The sequence below is a fragment of the Xenopus tropicalis genome, chromosome 9, assembly GCF_000004195.4.
Source record: "Xenopus tropicalis strain Nigerian chromosome 9, UCB_Xtro_10.0, whole genome shotgun sequence".
Lineage (NCBI taxonomy): Eukaryota > Metazoa > Chordata > Amphibia > Anura > Pipidae > Xenopus > Xenopus tropicalis.
The window spans coordinates 24,479,608-24,495,732 of NC_030685.2; the positions used below are offsets into that span (position 1 = coordinate 24,479,608).

A 16,125-nucleotide genomic window follows, 5' to 3' on the forward strand; every position below is an offset into this window, starting at 1 on the left:
AATATTTGGTCAGATTGGGGCCTACCAAATTATCCGCTGAAAGGGCTCACCCCCCCCCCCCCCAGCTAAGGGCCCACCGCTCCCCATAAATACCGGCACCAGTGCTGTTAAATATCAAGCAATGTATTCCGGCCCCCTTGTGCTCCACCACGCAGCCTGCCGCTGTGCTCTGGCTATTGGGGACCTGGTTTTCTCCTGGTACAGCGGCGGGCCAGTCCAACCCTGGTCAGGGTGCCCCTTAAGAGTATGTAGGAGAGCAAACAGGCATTCTTTTCAAAGCTCCTCAAAAATAAGGAAATACTCAAATACATTGAAAACAGGAACTTCCACAAAAAGATTTTTCAGCAGTTTGTAAAATGGTCAGCCCAGCGGCTAAGATAATGCTTGCATGGGAGCCTAAGGGACCAAGGGAGGGCAGCCAGGTTATGAGCCAGGAGCAACATGGGACCAAAGTGCATAATCTCAGCGGGCAGCGGGAGGGAGGAGCTGGGAGAGGGAGAACGGACCATGCGGTGGGGGGGGAGAACTGGAAGAGGATGGACTCAGCGGGCAGTGGGAGGGAGGAGCTGGGAGAGGGAGGACGGACCGTGCATGGGGGGGGAGCACTGGAAGAGGACGGACTCAGCGGGCAGTGGGAGGGAGGAGCTGGGAGAGGGAGGACGGTTGGAGCGGGATCAGGGGGGGGGTGCTGGAAGAGAGCGGACTCAGTGGAGAGTGGGGAGCCGGGAGAGGGAGGACAGACAGTGCGGAGCTGGACGGAACGGGAGCTGGAAAAGGGCGGACTCAGCGGGGGAGAGGGAGGGAGCTGGAAGAGAGAGGATTCAGTGGGGACCGGGAGGGGGGACCTGGGAGAGGGAGAACGGATGGACGGAACGGGGAAGATGGAAGAGAGAAGACGCAGCAGGGAGTGGGAGAGGGAGGACGGACGGAGTGGGGAGCTGGAAGAGAGAGGATGCAGGAGTGGGCTGTAGTTTGACCCCGCAGCAGGGAGCTAGGGAGGAGGAAATAGGCAGACTATAGTCCAACCCCCCAACAGTCTAAGGGATCATGAACTGACCCCTTGCTTAAGAAGTTTGAGGACCCCTGGCTTACTGTGTATTACGAGTTGGTGCACACTAGGAACATACAGTATGTGTTACGTTTGGCTACTCCTTTGCTTACTTGGATACCAAACAGGGACATTTTTTGTAAATGTTGCAAAAAAAACACCAAAAAAATAAAATGGTATCAAAGTAATTAATATATTATATATTGTTGCCCTGCACTGGTAAAAGTTGTGTATTGCATCAGACTACTGTAGTCAATATAAACAAAGCAGCTGTGTAGCCATGGGGGCAGCCATTCAAGGAGAAAAGTCACAGGTTACATAGCAGATAACAAATAAGCAGGGCCGGAACTACCCCTAGCCTCTCCTGCCTACCCCTAGTGCTACTTTGTCATTGCCTCCGCCGCTTGTCATTAGCGGCGGAGGCAATGAGTGATCTAATGGCACCGCCCCCCCTGCACCTCCTCCTGTGCTTTGGCGCGCATGCGGGGGGCGGGGAGGTGGGCGGAGTTGGCCGACCGGGTTGCCTAGGGCGCCGGGTCGGCTTGGCCCGCCCCTGCAAATAAGCTCTGTAGAATACAGGGAGAATGTAGGCAATTTATCTGTTATCTGCTATGTAACCTGTGCCTTTTCTCTGCAAGTGGGTGAATTTTTCTGTAATGAGCTCTAATCTCATATTCTAATAAATTTTCCCCTAAATAAGCTCCATCTGCTAGGCCTTCACCCACATCATTTCTATGCCTGGTCACCTTAAATAGTAAATAAAAGAAAGACTGATGCTTAATAAGATGGCAAGGATGGCAGCCAAAGACCAAGAAAAAAGAGATTATTATAATATGTAATATAATATCACAAAAACATTCCAGTGTCCAACAAATACAGTCTCTGCTGCTGCTACAGCTCCCGGTATAACCCCCACGTTAGGGGTCATTTACTGAACCCCTGGGCAGGAGCACTAAGGGGCGCCAGAGCATACAGTTTAGTGCCCATCTAATACTAGAGGAGTGCAGAAAACAACGACAACTTAAATAATACAAGATGCAGTTACATAAATATTCCACATGAGGGCAGTGTGTGCTTACCTATATTTCTCCATTGACTGATTTTGTATTATCATCTACTCAAGTACAAAATAAGCCCCGCAGCATCCAATTAGATCTTAACTTTTATTATTTTATCTGCTGTAGACCAGTTTACCAAAATTGTATGGCAATACCCAGGTAGGGGGTAATATTGTACCAGGTGACAATGTATTGCTATTGTGTGCCAGGCCTGCAGGGAGGGCTGTCATTTTAGCCCTACACAACGCATACACTTTAACTGATGATACTGACAGTGGTGTCAGTAACAGTAAGCAGCCCCACAGGCATTTTTATAGCACAAGGAAATCCTAAAAGAAATTGATGTTTTCCTGAAAAAGTGAATAAAAAATTAAGGTTGTGTTCTGATCTGTGACTGTGTACGGCCATTCCCCAACATCATCAGAAGCCAGGGCTCTGTCATTTCCGCTGATACTTAAGCTCCCAAGTACAGACCAAGAGCTGGATGTGCATACAGTAAGTACTAAAGCCTGTGGCATGGGCAGTTTATAGAACTCACTTAATATTACTCAGCTTATTATTTGTTCTGACAGAGGGATTGTGTTTGGCCCATTTATCTGCAGGTATAAACGTGGCGCAATATATAATACCCACAAGTCTTGTCAATTTAGAATCTAAGGGGGTGCCAATTTGTAAGACTCATGCCTGTGACCCCATGTGTTGATCTGGTCTCCCTAGCAGATGAGCCTGTTCTCCACTCATTTACCTTCTGCAGATTTGCAGAGCCCACAGCAGAACATTGGGACACGAGAGAGAGAGAGAGAGAGAGAGAGAGAGAGAGAGAAAAAAAAAAAAAAAAAAAAAAAAAAAAAAAGATGATTGGTCTCTTGGTTATCCTTGGGGATATCAGCATTCTCACGCAGCCCAAACACTTCTGGGTGGCTGATAAGTGGTAAATGTGTTACGCAGGCAACGCCGGGCTAAGGAGAAGACATGATATGGTGATTACAAAAATAGGATTAGAGGATTATATACATTTATGTTTTTTCTTCTAATTGGCAGAAAACTTGTTGGAAACCATGATTCTAATTACGAAACATTTTACTAGGCTAGGGGATGTGGCCTAATTCACCTAAAAAAAAACTTGCGGTGCTTTAGAAAAAATAATAGCCTGCCACGTGGCATTGGCATCACTGTCTCCACAAATAATATAAAGCATGGCGTCACCATGGAAGTACCAACCTCTGTTCCTCCCCCTCTGATGCCTCACTTAGATTGTTTGTTCAGACCTTAATAAACAATATGAAGACAGGCCCATGGGGTAATATTGCTTGGATATAATGTTATATGGAGAGAGGAATTCTATCACACATTAGCAGTGTCTGGAAGGGGATAATTCAGTCTCTGCTCCAACTGCATTGTCAGTCCATCCAACCTCACACATAAGAGATGCCAGTAGTGTTTATCATTATTAGCCCATTGCATAGTGGTACTCACAGGATAGATTAGTGCAGCCTGTCGCTTCCCATAATCCCCTTGCTGCACGCCAGTTTCGTTCACCCTACAGATGCTCACAGAGGACAAACCAGTAGTTGCCAGGTGCACTTTTTCACACAATTTCAAGTGATGACTGACTATAGGAAAGCACATGCTGCGCAGGCGATTTCAGCAAATCGCCGAAGTTGTCTCGCGAGGCCTTTTCGCCTGCGCAATGTGTGCCATCCCACCGGCGACTTACATTTTCACCGGTGGGATGGTAGTTCGGGGAGATTAGTCGCCCGTGACAAGGGAGATGTGTCGTGGGCGACTAATCTCCCTGTGTGCCAGAGCCGTTATGAGTGGTGCTTATTAGGGTCTTTACATTAGTACCCGGAGGGACTTGTATAATCACTACTGTTCTTTGATACATCATTTCTTCTGTCTTTGTTACATGGTTTTTTCGTTTCCTTTATATTTGTGTTGTATCTTGCTACATACAGTAGTCTCCTTTTTTCCCCATTATGTTTTCCCTTCATATTTTCCCTCACCCTGAGAGCTAACTGGTTGATACTCCTTATTTTTTGTTACTAATGCTACCTGGACATCTTAGCTGTAGGCAACAACCAAGTTACTTCCTAGAAAAAAAGAGACTTCGACAACCCTAGAATATTAATATTGCATATAATTTTATTCCAACATTTTTCTCCAAGCTTGTCCATGACCCTTCCAGTTTATATATTATATATATGTTTCCTAACATGTGATTGCAAATAGTTCTAGTCTCCCACTTGCCTGTCTCTATCTCTCTATCTACACTTGCCTGTCTCTATCTCTCTATCTACACTTGCCTATCTCTATCTATCTACACTTGCCTATCTCTATCTCTCTATCTACACTTGCCTGTCTCTATCTCTCTATCTACACTTGCCTATCTCTATCTCTCTATCTACACTTGCCTGTCTCTATCTCTCTATCTACACTTGCCTATCTCTATCTCTCTATCTACACTTGCCTATCTCTATCTCTCTATCTACACTTGCCTGTCTCTATCTCTCTATCTACACTTGCCTGTCTCTATCTCTCTATCTACACTTGCCTGTCTCTATCTCTCTATCTACACTTGCCTATCTCTATCTCTCTATCTACACTTGCCTGTCTCTATCTCTCTATCTACACTTGCCTGTCTCTATCTCTCTATCTACACTTGCCTATCTCTATCTCTCTATCTACACTTGCCTATCTCTATCTCTCTATCTACACTTGCCTGTCTCTATCTCTCTATCTACACTTGCCTGTCTCTATCTCTCTATCTACACTTGCCTGTCTCTATCTCTCTATCTACACTTGCCTATCTCTATCTCTCTATCTACACTTGCCTGTCTCTATCTCTCTATCTACACTTGCCTATCTCTATCTCTCTATCTACACTTGCCTGTCTCTATCTCTCTATCTACACTTGCCTGTCTCTATCTCTCTATCTACACTTGCCTGTCTCTATCTCTCTATCTACACTTGCCTATCTCTATCTCTCTATCTACACTTGCCTGTCTCTATCTCTCTATCTACACTTGCCTGTCTCTATCTCTCTATCTACACTTGCCTGTCTCTATCTCTCTATCTACACTTGCCTGTCTCTATCTCTCTATCTACACTTGCCTATCTCTATCTCTCTATCTACACTTGCCTGTCTCTATCTCTCTATTTACACTTGCCTATCTCTATCTCTCTATCTACACTTGCCTATCTCTATCTCTCTATCTACACTTGCCTGTCTCTATCTCTCTATCTACACTTGCCTGTCTCTATCTCTCTATCTACACTTGCCTGTCTCTATCTCTCTATCTACACTTGCCTATCTCTATCTCTCTATCTACACTTGCCTGTCTCTATCTCTCTATTTACACTTGCCTATCTCTATCTCTCTATCCACACTTGCCTATCTCTATCTCTCTATCTACACTTGCCTGTCTCTATCTCTCTATTTACACTTGCCTATCTCTATCTCTCTATCTACACTTGCCTGTCTCTATCTCTCTATTTACACTTGCCTATCTCTATCTCTCTATCTACACTTGCCTATCTCTATCTCTCTATCTACACTTGCCTATCTCTTTACTGTTATTGGACCTGTGCCAAGATGCAGTGGTATGACTAGATGTTACTGGGCCCCACAGCAAATTTAATTTAGGGCCCAAAAACATTGGAAAATTGCCCTATTCTATCAAGATACTGTATATTGGAATTGCCCATTCTTAAGGGCCTTATTGGGCTCCTTCCCAGATCACAATCGACTACAGTCAGTTTTACTATGGAGTGACAGCAAGATTTCTCCAAATTCCTCTAATGCACTTATTCTGGGACAGTTCCCTACTTCATTTCAAAGATTACTGAACAGGACAATCACATTTCTGTTCTAAACCAAGACCCACAATGTGGCATTTCTTCAGCAAAAGCACCACAACGTGAAAAGATTGTAAATGTATAAAAAATCCAATATTCATATCTCTAGGCCATGAGGCCTTTAAGCTGGCACTGGGGGTGGCACTGGAAATAACTGCTCATGAATATATAACTAAATGTGAAAGAATAGTTTATAGCAATTAGTTAGTACAAAGCCAGTCAATTCAAAGTTTACAACTTGTAAAATATATTATTTATTTGTTAATTTCATCTTTTGTACACAAAAATATAACTTAAGGCACATGTTGGAATAAAGCTGGAGATTAGAGACCTGGGACTGTGCCACAAGCTAATCATCGAGCTGGCACAGGGCAGCCACCCCACGGTTGGTCCAGTGTTTCTCAGGCCTGTCTGAAGGCAGCTCTATGGAGAGGACGTAGTTGGTAGAATGCCCTGTTGTTGAAAGGGTTCCGCGTCTTGCACTGGTTTTATAAACAGGGCACAAATATGTATTTGTGTGCTGAAACTTAGAGCTTTCACCTGGCTTCAGCCAAATTATGGGCAACGGGTCATAAAGTATTTTTGGAAGAGATTCGCCAATTTGCATTGCCTGTTGGTCCCATCGGGCTCCTTCTAAGAAAAGTCCTTTCACATAAGCTCCATCTGCTGGGGCCTCATCCACATCATTCCTATACCTTGTCACCTACATGGGTGGGGAAAAGCGTTTGATGATTAATAAGATGACAAAATTGGCAGCCAAAGCATGACTGGCACAGATAGCTCAAAGATTCATTAGCCCCGTGGCACAAAGTGACAACTTACACCTTTTTATTTGTACCCATTTAGTCTACTGACTTCATAAATAGGGTTACAACCAGGCCGGCATTTAACTGGCCCAGCTGGTAAACCACCAGCTAGGGCCGGAATTACAAGCATACTGGCAATATAATTGCCGGTAAATTTGTTATACCCTATAAATCCCTCCCTTCCCTGACCCGCTCCACTAAAGGTTACTCCTTATAAGTACAGAACTACCATTACCCTGCCCACTCCGCCCATTCACCACCCATGTTGCTCATCACCCCCCCGTGACATTATTGCCCCGCCCTGTGACATTTTTGCCCCGCCCTGTGACATTATTGCCCTGCCCTGTGACATTATTGCCCTGCCCTGTGACATTATTGCCCCATGTTAAGTCCCTGCCTACTCCCCAGACACAAAGGCCAGTATTACATGAAAAAAAGGTGGCTACCCTATTCATGGATTAATTAACTCACTCATTTTTTAAACTACCATGTCTTTTTTTACTCTTATTGTGATTTATTTGGCATATTCTTATTCCATAATTAGGAACACTGCATTTTGCTACATTTAGTCAATTTGTAGCATTTACCTCAAACTGGAAGCCAATGTGATCAATTGGAATGGTGTATTTTCTTGCATAGTTCTGTGAGACTCCAGTCAGGAAGGACTGAGTGAAGTAAAATCCCGATATCCAAAATACTTTGGGCGGCCCATTGTCTATCCAGCCCTGTTAGGAATAAGATACAGAATGATCTGGATATAACAACAGCTTCTAAAACAGACTGCTCCAATAACAGCTCAGTGTTAGGCCTCTGTTCCCCTTGGTGGTGCATAAACACCTTGCAATGTCCCTTAGCGGTGAGGAAGCCAGGTCATACAGTTTTTATCTTTCACCACTTTCCCCAGCTACAAAGAGGAAAGTTATTATGCATGTTATATACCTACTCTACTACTGTTACACAGCACTGTTGCCTTTGTCTGTCTTAGTACACTTGGGCCATATCTATCAACGGGTGAAAATAGAGTTCTCCAGAGGGAACACAACTCTATATTCACTTAAATAGGGATTTTTGTCAATGGATAATAAGATAATGATACTAACCCATATTAACCAATCAGATATTTGCTTTTAAACATGTAAATGCTACCTTATGATTGGTATGAGCGTCTAGACCCGATTTATACTTTGTGACTTTTATCATATTACCCTCAAAGTCTCCTTCTAAATGATTCAAGAGTTTTTTAAACTGGCTGAATATATTACAGTTACAGAAATATTCCACTTGAGGGCAGTATGTGCTTACCTGTACAAATTCTGTATTATCAAGAAAAAAATAACCCTGCAGCATCTAATGAGATGCCAACGTTCATTATTTTATCTGTTGAAGACCTATTTATCAGCATTTTACAGCATGACCCACTTAGTGGTTAATACAATACCAGGGGGAAGATTGGTCAAGTCTAATAACCCATGGCAATCTATCAGCATTTATTAGACTTGATCACTATGATTAATAGTCAGTTTTTTGATTGGTTGACATTAGTTATAAGTCAGTGTTCTCCCTCCCAATGAGGTATCCTTACCATACCAGTTGGCACCCATAATCCCCAATATTCTGCCACAGAGCCTATAAAGTGCTGCGTTACTAAACCGTACCTGCAGGAACTGTAGTCGGGACAGAAGGTCGGCCACGTAGCTACCCAAGGGCTTTAGGGATGGATAAGACTTTGATGCCCACATTGATGGTACTTTTCCCACCAACATGCTGTTGAACACATTTTCCAGTTCGGCAGACATGAGTACTTGGCCTTTGATTGCTTTTCCTAGGTTGATGAGACTGCTTCGTACCACTGCTGTCAGCCTGTGCCCAAGAACAAAGGGAAAAGCAGATCAGTCCTGCCGCTTCCACACTGTAACATAACTAAGCCTGAACTCACAGAGAAAATGTATCAGCAGAGATAAAGATTTGCACAGAGTTCCTGCAGGTTATTTGTATGTATGTATTCTATTATTATTAAAAAGGTGTCTGCTGCCTTAAAGAACCCCCACCGCAATTGGCCACTAAACATAATTTAAAAGGGCACTAATAGTTTTGCCAATTAGCATTGTTATGCCTAAGACTATTAGTGGCCTAATGGATTAATGCAGTAGCTTCCCCTTCCCTGTACTGTAGCATAAAGGACAGCAGAGAAGCCATGCCACCCTCTCACTCTCACACTGCTGCCTGTGGTGAATAGTAATACAAAGTATCTCTCTATGCAATGAGCTGGTGTTTGCATTGAATATAATGCAAATAAACGTTCCTAGCTCGGAGCTCCTCTCTGCAATGAACATTAAACCTAGTTCCTCTCCTTCCCCAAACCCCATGGGCCCTAAAGCTCTGCTTCTGCAGAAATGTCAACCTTAACGTCAAGTCCTACCTGTTAAATCGGATTAATTCCTGCCTGAGGACAGTATTCATTGACTCTTCATAGACAACCGGATATTTTTCCATAACTTTCTCCAGGTTGAAATCTTTTGGCAATTTGTTGAGTATATCTTTGGCCAAGTCCTCGACTATTTCCTGTGGAATCAGATGGGGAAACAGTAAATAAAAAGAAGGGATAATGTAGGGAAATTTGTTGTGAAATTCTCTAAACTGAAAATTTATTGTAATTAAAATATTATATGAGATATAAAAATTGAACTTGTAAAACATATTTACACACAATGATCATATTAGTTCTCATTTAGTGTGCTATCCACAGCAATAAATGCCATCCCAACCAGTAGCCCATTACCAGCTAACAAAACAGCAAACAAACAGTATGTAGGGCTGGGTGGCATGGAGCTTGTTTGTTTCCCACTGGTTTCTTCTAGGGTTGCTACCATTTTTGCTTTTAATACTGGCCTTTAGGTTGGGGGGGTGGGCAGTGATTTCACTTGGGGGTGGGGAAATTGGTTGGCTAGGCAGGGGAATGGGCAGATGGGGCATGGAAATGGGTGGGGCAGAGGCTGGCTTCTATGCAAAAGGAAGGGGAGGGGTGATCTGCCACAGAGAGAGTCAGGAAAGGGAGGGATTATAGGTTGGGCTGTCAACCTTACAAATTAATTAACCTTACAAACTGGCAGATATACTGCTGGTAAATTTGTAATACAGGAAACCCTAGTTTTCTCCCACACTCACACCATGCAGGAAAGTTTTTGATTATAAATTCAACTGGTGCTAATGATAAATATATCTGGGAACTAAGCTGGTACTATATAAGGTATAATAATAATAATGTAGCACCCAGGGACACATTTTAACCAGGACAGGCAGGGTTATCATTAGCTCAGTCACTAGGGTAGTCCCCATTTTGTTCACTGGTAAGAGTGCATGTGTTTTTGGTAATAAGGGTATACTAGCCCTTTAATGAGACTCTAAGCAAGTCCTGTTGAAGCTGGACAACCTAGTAACCAGGCTCCATAGATATTATTAATATTCCCTTATCATTCCAATCGCATGTTTGCTATGGGCCAACTGTAAAGCATCAATGGCTGGAACTGTATCAGATATACAGACAGGATCTAAGCCTCATTGCATCAAATGACTCTTTATTGTGTCACTGAAAATAACAGAGGGAACCATCCGCTTATACATCAGAATTAATCTGACTGTAGCGGTGTAGGCAATTTATAAAGCTCACTTAATATTACGGAGCTCATAATTTCTTCTGACAGAGGAATTATGTTTGGCCCATACATCTACAGACATAAAAGTGGAGCAATTATAATACCCACAAACAGTCTATTTATTTTGTCAACTCTAAATCTAGGGTGGTGCCAATTTGTGAGAAATCTTCATGTGACCCCATTTGTTGACCTGGCCTGATTGCAAATAGCTGGAGCTCATAGTCAGTTAGTAAAGCATAGAACAATGGGACCACTAACAAAATGTCACTGCTGTGGCTCAGTGTAGAACAAAGATCCTCAAGCTGCTGTACTGCAGATCCCAGCATACATTAAATAGCATTTAGCTAGACGGACATCCTTACTATATAGCATGTTTTTACCTGAGGAGATCTGCCACTACCGCTGGTTTGTCTGGGTAAAGTAAGAAGAACTCCACTGAAAAGCTGATTGGTCTCTTGGTTATCCTTGGTGATATCAGCATTCTCATGCAGCCCAAACACTTCTGGGTGGGTGATGAGCGGCAAACTTCTTATGTAGTCAACGCAGGACTAAGAAGACAATGTTGATTAGTAAACAAATGATTATAAAGAAGAACCTATACATTTATTTTACGGGTCCCCAACCTTTCTTACTTGTGAGCCACAGACAAATGTAAACACAAGAATTGGGGAGCAACACAAGCATCATAAAAGTTCATGGAGGTGCCAAATAAGGGCTGTGATCGGCTAACTGGTAGCCTCTATGCATAATCTCATCTTACAGGAGGGTTTGTTTGGTGGTACATCATGTTTTTATGGAACCAAAACTTGCCCCCAAGCCAGGAATTCAAAAATAAACACCTGGTTTGGGGGCACTGAGAGCAACATCCAAGGGGTTGGGGAGCAACATGTTGCCCCTGAGCCACTGGTTGGTGATCACTGATCTATATTATTCCTTTCAACTGGACACATACTCATTTCAGTGTGTAAACTATGACTCTAGCTACAAAACATTCTACTAGGCATACCTTAGGGCTGTGGCACATGTAGAGATTAGTTGCCCGGACAAATCTCCCTTGTTGCAGGCGACTAATCTCCCCAAAATGCCATCCCACCGGCGAGTATGTAAATCTCCAGTGGGATGGCATACGCGGTGCCTTACAAGGCAACTTCTGGGAAATTGCAGTGCCGTGTATGCCATCCCACCGGCGATTTACATACTCGGCGGTGGGATGGCATTTCGGGGAGGTTAGTCGCCCGCGACAAGGGAGATTTGTTGCGGGTGACTAATCTCTACGTGTGCCACAGCCCTTAACCTTACCTTACCTCTAACTCTCAGAAAACTGATTGCCAAATGTGGATCTCATTGTAAATAGCCAATTTATTTTGCCTGATCGTTGTGACTCATGTTTTGAGACCAGAGTGCTTACATGATTGTTATGGCCCATTTGGAGTAACAAAAACTGATAAACTTTATGCGATTTCAAGAGGAACATTGGCTTATTTGACATTGTAATGAAAGTCTGAGTAAGAGGTATCACAAGCTGTTTTCTGTTTTCCTTTAACACAATGCTTGCTCTTACCTGGTATGTACCATATGAAGGAACACAGTATGTGTCTCCTGTTGAGAGTCTATACTTGTCCTGCTGTATGTCCTTGTTATAGACTATAGACAGCAAGCACAGCAGAAGTCTCCTGTCTTTGTCATCAGTCACTCTTCCTCCGTAATTACATTCACCTGCCAATAATAAAATATGATTACATTCTCCTGAACAGAATGACAGAAGAGCTTGTTTAGTGGGTCAAGTTACAAAGCACAAAAACAGACCCCAGAATAATATAAATGTATTAATGCAGAATAAGATTCCTTTATGCCTATGTGACGTAGACATGCACCTTTGCTTAACTGTAATCTTGGGCATATGGTACGTATGAGATTACCAGCTCCAGGGACATTTACATTATCTGTATTGAATTTGAGGAATCGTTGGTGTGTGTATCTGCTGCATACTGTCCCCTGTTTGTATTAATGTATTCTACTGTACAGCGCTGTGTACATAAGTAGCGCTTTATAAATAAAGATATACATACATACTACTGTGTGTGCTCAGATGGCAGTGTTTGTCTGAGGCAGGCTGGGATTGCTTCAGTAAGTGCTCTGGGTTCAGAATGTATTTTATGGACAAGGTTCCTTAATCATTTCTAGGCTTCTATATACTGCTAATAGAAATGTGCCTTGTGTGATGCTATGTATACAAGGATAATGACAGTATGCAGCACTGTGCTACAAGCTTCATTATCCGGTGTCTGTGGGCTCCTTGCTGTATGAGACTTCGGATTTTTGCTCTAATAATGACCATCCTGCCCTTATTCTTTGATCATGATCATGGCTGTCTGTGTATTGGTCCTGTTACAGCAGCTATAAACCCCTTGGCTGAGCCTTTGAGCAAGAGCAGCTGGCAGTGTGATATGGTAAAGGAACCAATGAGGGCTGGATTGTAAGGCAGAACTCTCAGGCTGGTAATGCCCCTGTGATCTACACAGTAACATTTAAATAATTAGATTTTGCAGCCAATGCCCAAAGTAAGGGGCAGTAGCTCAATGATGAACATGATGCTGAGATGATAATGTTTTAGGGAATGTCTTAATGTCTTTACCTAAGGGCAAGTGTATCTCTGGGTTGATTCTGATAAGTGTGAATTGCTTTGGCAAGCAAGGCAGGATCAGATAAGCCACTGAACGCAGGGGCAACTATCACTGATAGTGTGAGTAGGAGCTGTGACCATGTGTAGTCCATGAAGAACATCTCTGGCAGGGATACGTAGTTGGGCTGAAGCGGGCAAATTAGTTTAAAATTGCACCAGGCCTGAACTGGAATTCAAAATAGGCCCTGGCATTTCAAGTACACAGAGGCCAAAACACCCCTTAGTGACCCGCCCCCTCCCCTATCCCCTGGCTGGTATTATTTGGTAAGAAAGGCAGCAACCCTAATGACTTCACATCCTATTTATTGCTAAACTGTAAATATAAAATGAACAAGATGACTCCAAACACGCTGGACAGCAGGATATCCACTTTTAAAGATCAGCTTTATTGTTCCATGAAAAGCATCATGCCTGACGCGTTTTGTGCGCAAGTGCACTAAATCAAGATAATGATTATTTATTCAGTTTAATGAAACTGTCTAATGAAATAGTCTACAAAATAAGGTTTGGCTCATTTGGGCTGTCAGTGGCCACACGTGAGGCCCCCAAAATCCTTCAGGTGGCCCGTCACTGCTTATATTGCCAATGTAATGCATTAATTGGGAGCTTGTTATACCCTATCGTCATGTCAGTGAATCCCATTGCAAGTGCCTGTATAATAATTAATTTGATTTTTTTTAGAAACTCCTGCACAGCCCTATTCTTTCAAGTTAATCCGCTTGTCTCACAGTCAGCAGCCAAGATAATTAGCTGGAAGGCCTCAGTTTAAAGGATACAGAACAAAGATCAGTGTATGTAACGTGTGAAAGTGCCAGGGAATGTAAGGATACACATTGCAAATCAGATCTATTAATGATAGAATGTGCTTGGGGCAGCCATAGAACTCCCAGAGAATTACAACCCTTAGCACTAATACTGTGACCTGCAAATATGAGGACAAAAGTGCAGCCAAGGTAAAACACTGCTATTATTAATAATCACAGTGACTGGCAAAGATGATGTTCAGAAACTGTTTCCTTTGAAGAAAAAAGAACTCACATCATATAATGATGGCAGGCATTGCTAAAGTACAAATGTACCAATGAAAGGTTATTAGGCCAGTAACACCATGTAGTTAAAGGGGAACTCCACTGATGTAATAATATGGTTTGGAACAGTTCCCTAAGCCTGGCTCCCTGTTCCCCTGCTGATCTGGCTGACTACTTTGAAACTTACAAAAAATATAACAGTAGCCGACTGTTCTCATCCTCCAAATCCCACAATTCCCTGCACACGTGATGTCAATAAGGAAAGGAACATCATAGTGCAATGCATTGTGGGTTATGTAGTTCCTGCATGCTGCCTGTAAGCTGTGGAGAAGTTGTTACAATTTGTAACATCCATGTTTTATTTCCTCCTCCCCTGCCAGAATTTCAAATGATGCCGAAAGAGAAGAACTGTTTGGCCGCTGGATTTCTGTATTTAAAAATGGTATTTATTCTACTTTTTTGAAGGGACATATTACAGTTATAGGTATATTAGGGGATTTCTGTACTGTGTGGGGCTTCTTGGTTGCCATTTATATACCTTAGATATTTGAGATCATACTGCTCATTTACTACCACATTGGGGACACACACTGGGGGTGCCTACACTGTGCATCAATAAAGAAGTGCAAATACAGGAATAATAGCTGACACCATATCCAAGGCAGCTCTGCACTGACCGCTTTCTTATAGACAGTGTATTGACATAGCCTGTGCAGCAAAGTGCCAGGTTGCTAGGGGATGAGAGAGAGCGGTTTAGGAAATATTTGGCAATAGAAATGAGAAAGCAAGGATTCCCATGTATATATAAGCTGTAACCCTGGAAATGCTGACATATATACTTTATCAATATTATATGTATGTAATGTTTGCTAATATACTACATCTACTTCTCACTTTGAGCATTTTGTTTAATAAAATTATACAGGTATGGGATCTGTTATCCAGAATGCTCAGGACCTTGGGTCTTCCGGATAAGGGATATTTCTGTAGTTTGGATTTCCATACTTGTTTACTAAAAGATTGTTTAAACATTAAATAAACCCAATAGGATTGTTTTCCTTCCAATAAGGATTAATTATATCTTAGTTGGGATCAAGTACAAGGTTCTGTTTTATTATTACAGAGAAAAAGGAAATCATTTCTAAAAATCAGAATCATTTGTTTAAAATGGAGTCTATGGGAGATGGCATTTCCATAATTTGGAACTTTCTGGATAACGGGTTTCCAGATAATGGATCCTATACCTGTACTCTAAAAAAAAGAAATGAGAAAGCAAAGACTAAGTGAAAGTTTTGTATTTTACATTCATATCTCAATGCCTTTACCTGTTAAATATGTCAGCGCTTCAAATGGTACTTCCTCATACTCATTCAAAAACATCTGGAGCTGTCTCATACTGATCCTTAAATCCGATTCATTGAACTCATATGGAATATTCCAACCTGTATTGAAGAAAAGGGCTTACAATGAGCTTTAAAGTCACTCACAGGGTCTTCTATGAACAGCCCGGCTTCTCCATATAGTTTTACACATACATGTAATATGAGATTTATGGCAAAACAATATATAACTGAAGTCATTGATTACTTTTTCAAATGACTTTTTTAGATAAGTGTTCCTTACCTAAGGGGCCAAAATTCCTTCTTTCTTGAACAAGAGCATGAAAAAAGCAAAGCCCAAACAATAGTTTCTGCCACATTTGGGGTTTTTGGCAACTGTTGAAGAATGTCGGGTCAGATACTGGGTCGTTCAGGTAGGAACGTAGCAGGTTCGCTCTCACGCCCTTTGGAGGCTCATTGGTCATTTTGATCCCATTTTGAAGAATACTGACAGGAAACTTGTCTGAAGGGTAACTGGTTAGCCAGAGCCTGGAATACAGATAGGAACTGTGTTATCTCAACCTGGCCACATACTGACACACATGGTAGGGGTATCTGACCCCCGGAGTATCCCCTCTAACAGAACAAAGACTATGTTATAAACTGTTATAA

The 16,125-nt window shown here is 42.4% G+C and overlaps 1 protein-coding gene across 1 annotated transcript in view; it reads right to left on the reverse strand.

The window, feature by feature from the left end:
- Positions 1 to 6,194: 6,194 nt before the first annotated feature.
- The window catches only part of dnah3 (dynein axonemal heavy chain 3), a 189,556-nt gene continuing 179,625 nt past the window's right edge, over positions 6,195 to 16,125 (reverse strand). Inside the window, exons 54-61 of the mRNA XM_012971313.3 lie at positions 15,758 to 16,002; positions 15,460 to 15,576; positions 11,985 to 12,139; positions 10,804 to 10,971; positions 9,190 to 9,332; positions 8,426 to 8,630; positions 7,358 to 7,495; positions 6,195 to 6,667 (exon numbers count right to left, since the gene is read on the reverse strand). Coding sequence (XP_012826767.2) covers positions 6,314 to 6,667; positions 7,358 to 7,495; positions 8,426 to 8,630; positions 9,190 to 9,332; positions 10,804 to 10,971; positions 11,985 to 12,139; positions 15,460 to 15,576; positions 15,758 to 16,002 — 1,525 coding nt within the window. The 3' untranslated portion in view covers positions 6,195 to 6,313. The remainder of the gene's footprint in view (positions 6,668 to 7,357; positions 7,496 to 8,425; positions 8,631 to 9,189; positions 9,333 to 10,803; positions 10,972 to 11,984; positions 12,140 to 15,459; positions 15,577 to 15,757; positions 16,003 to 16,125) is intronic.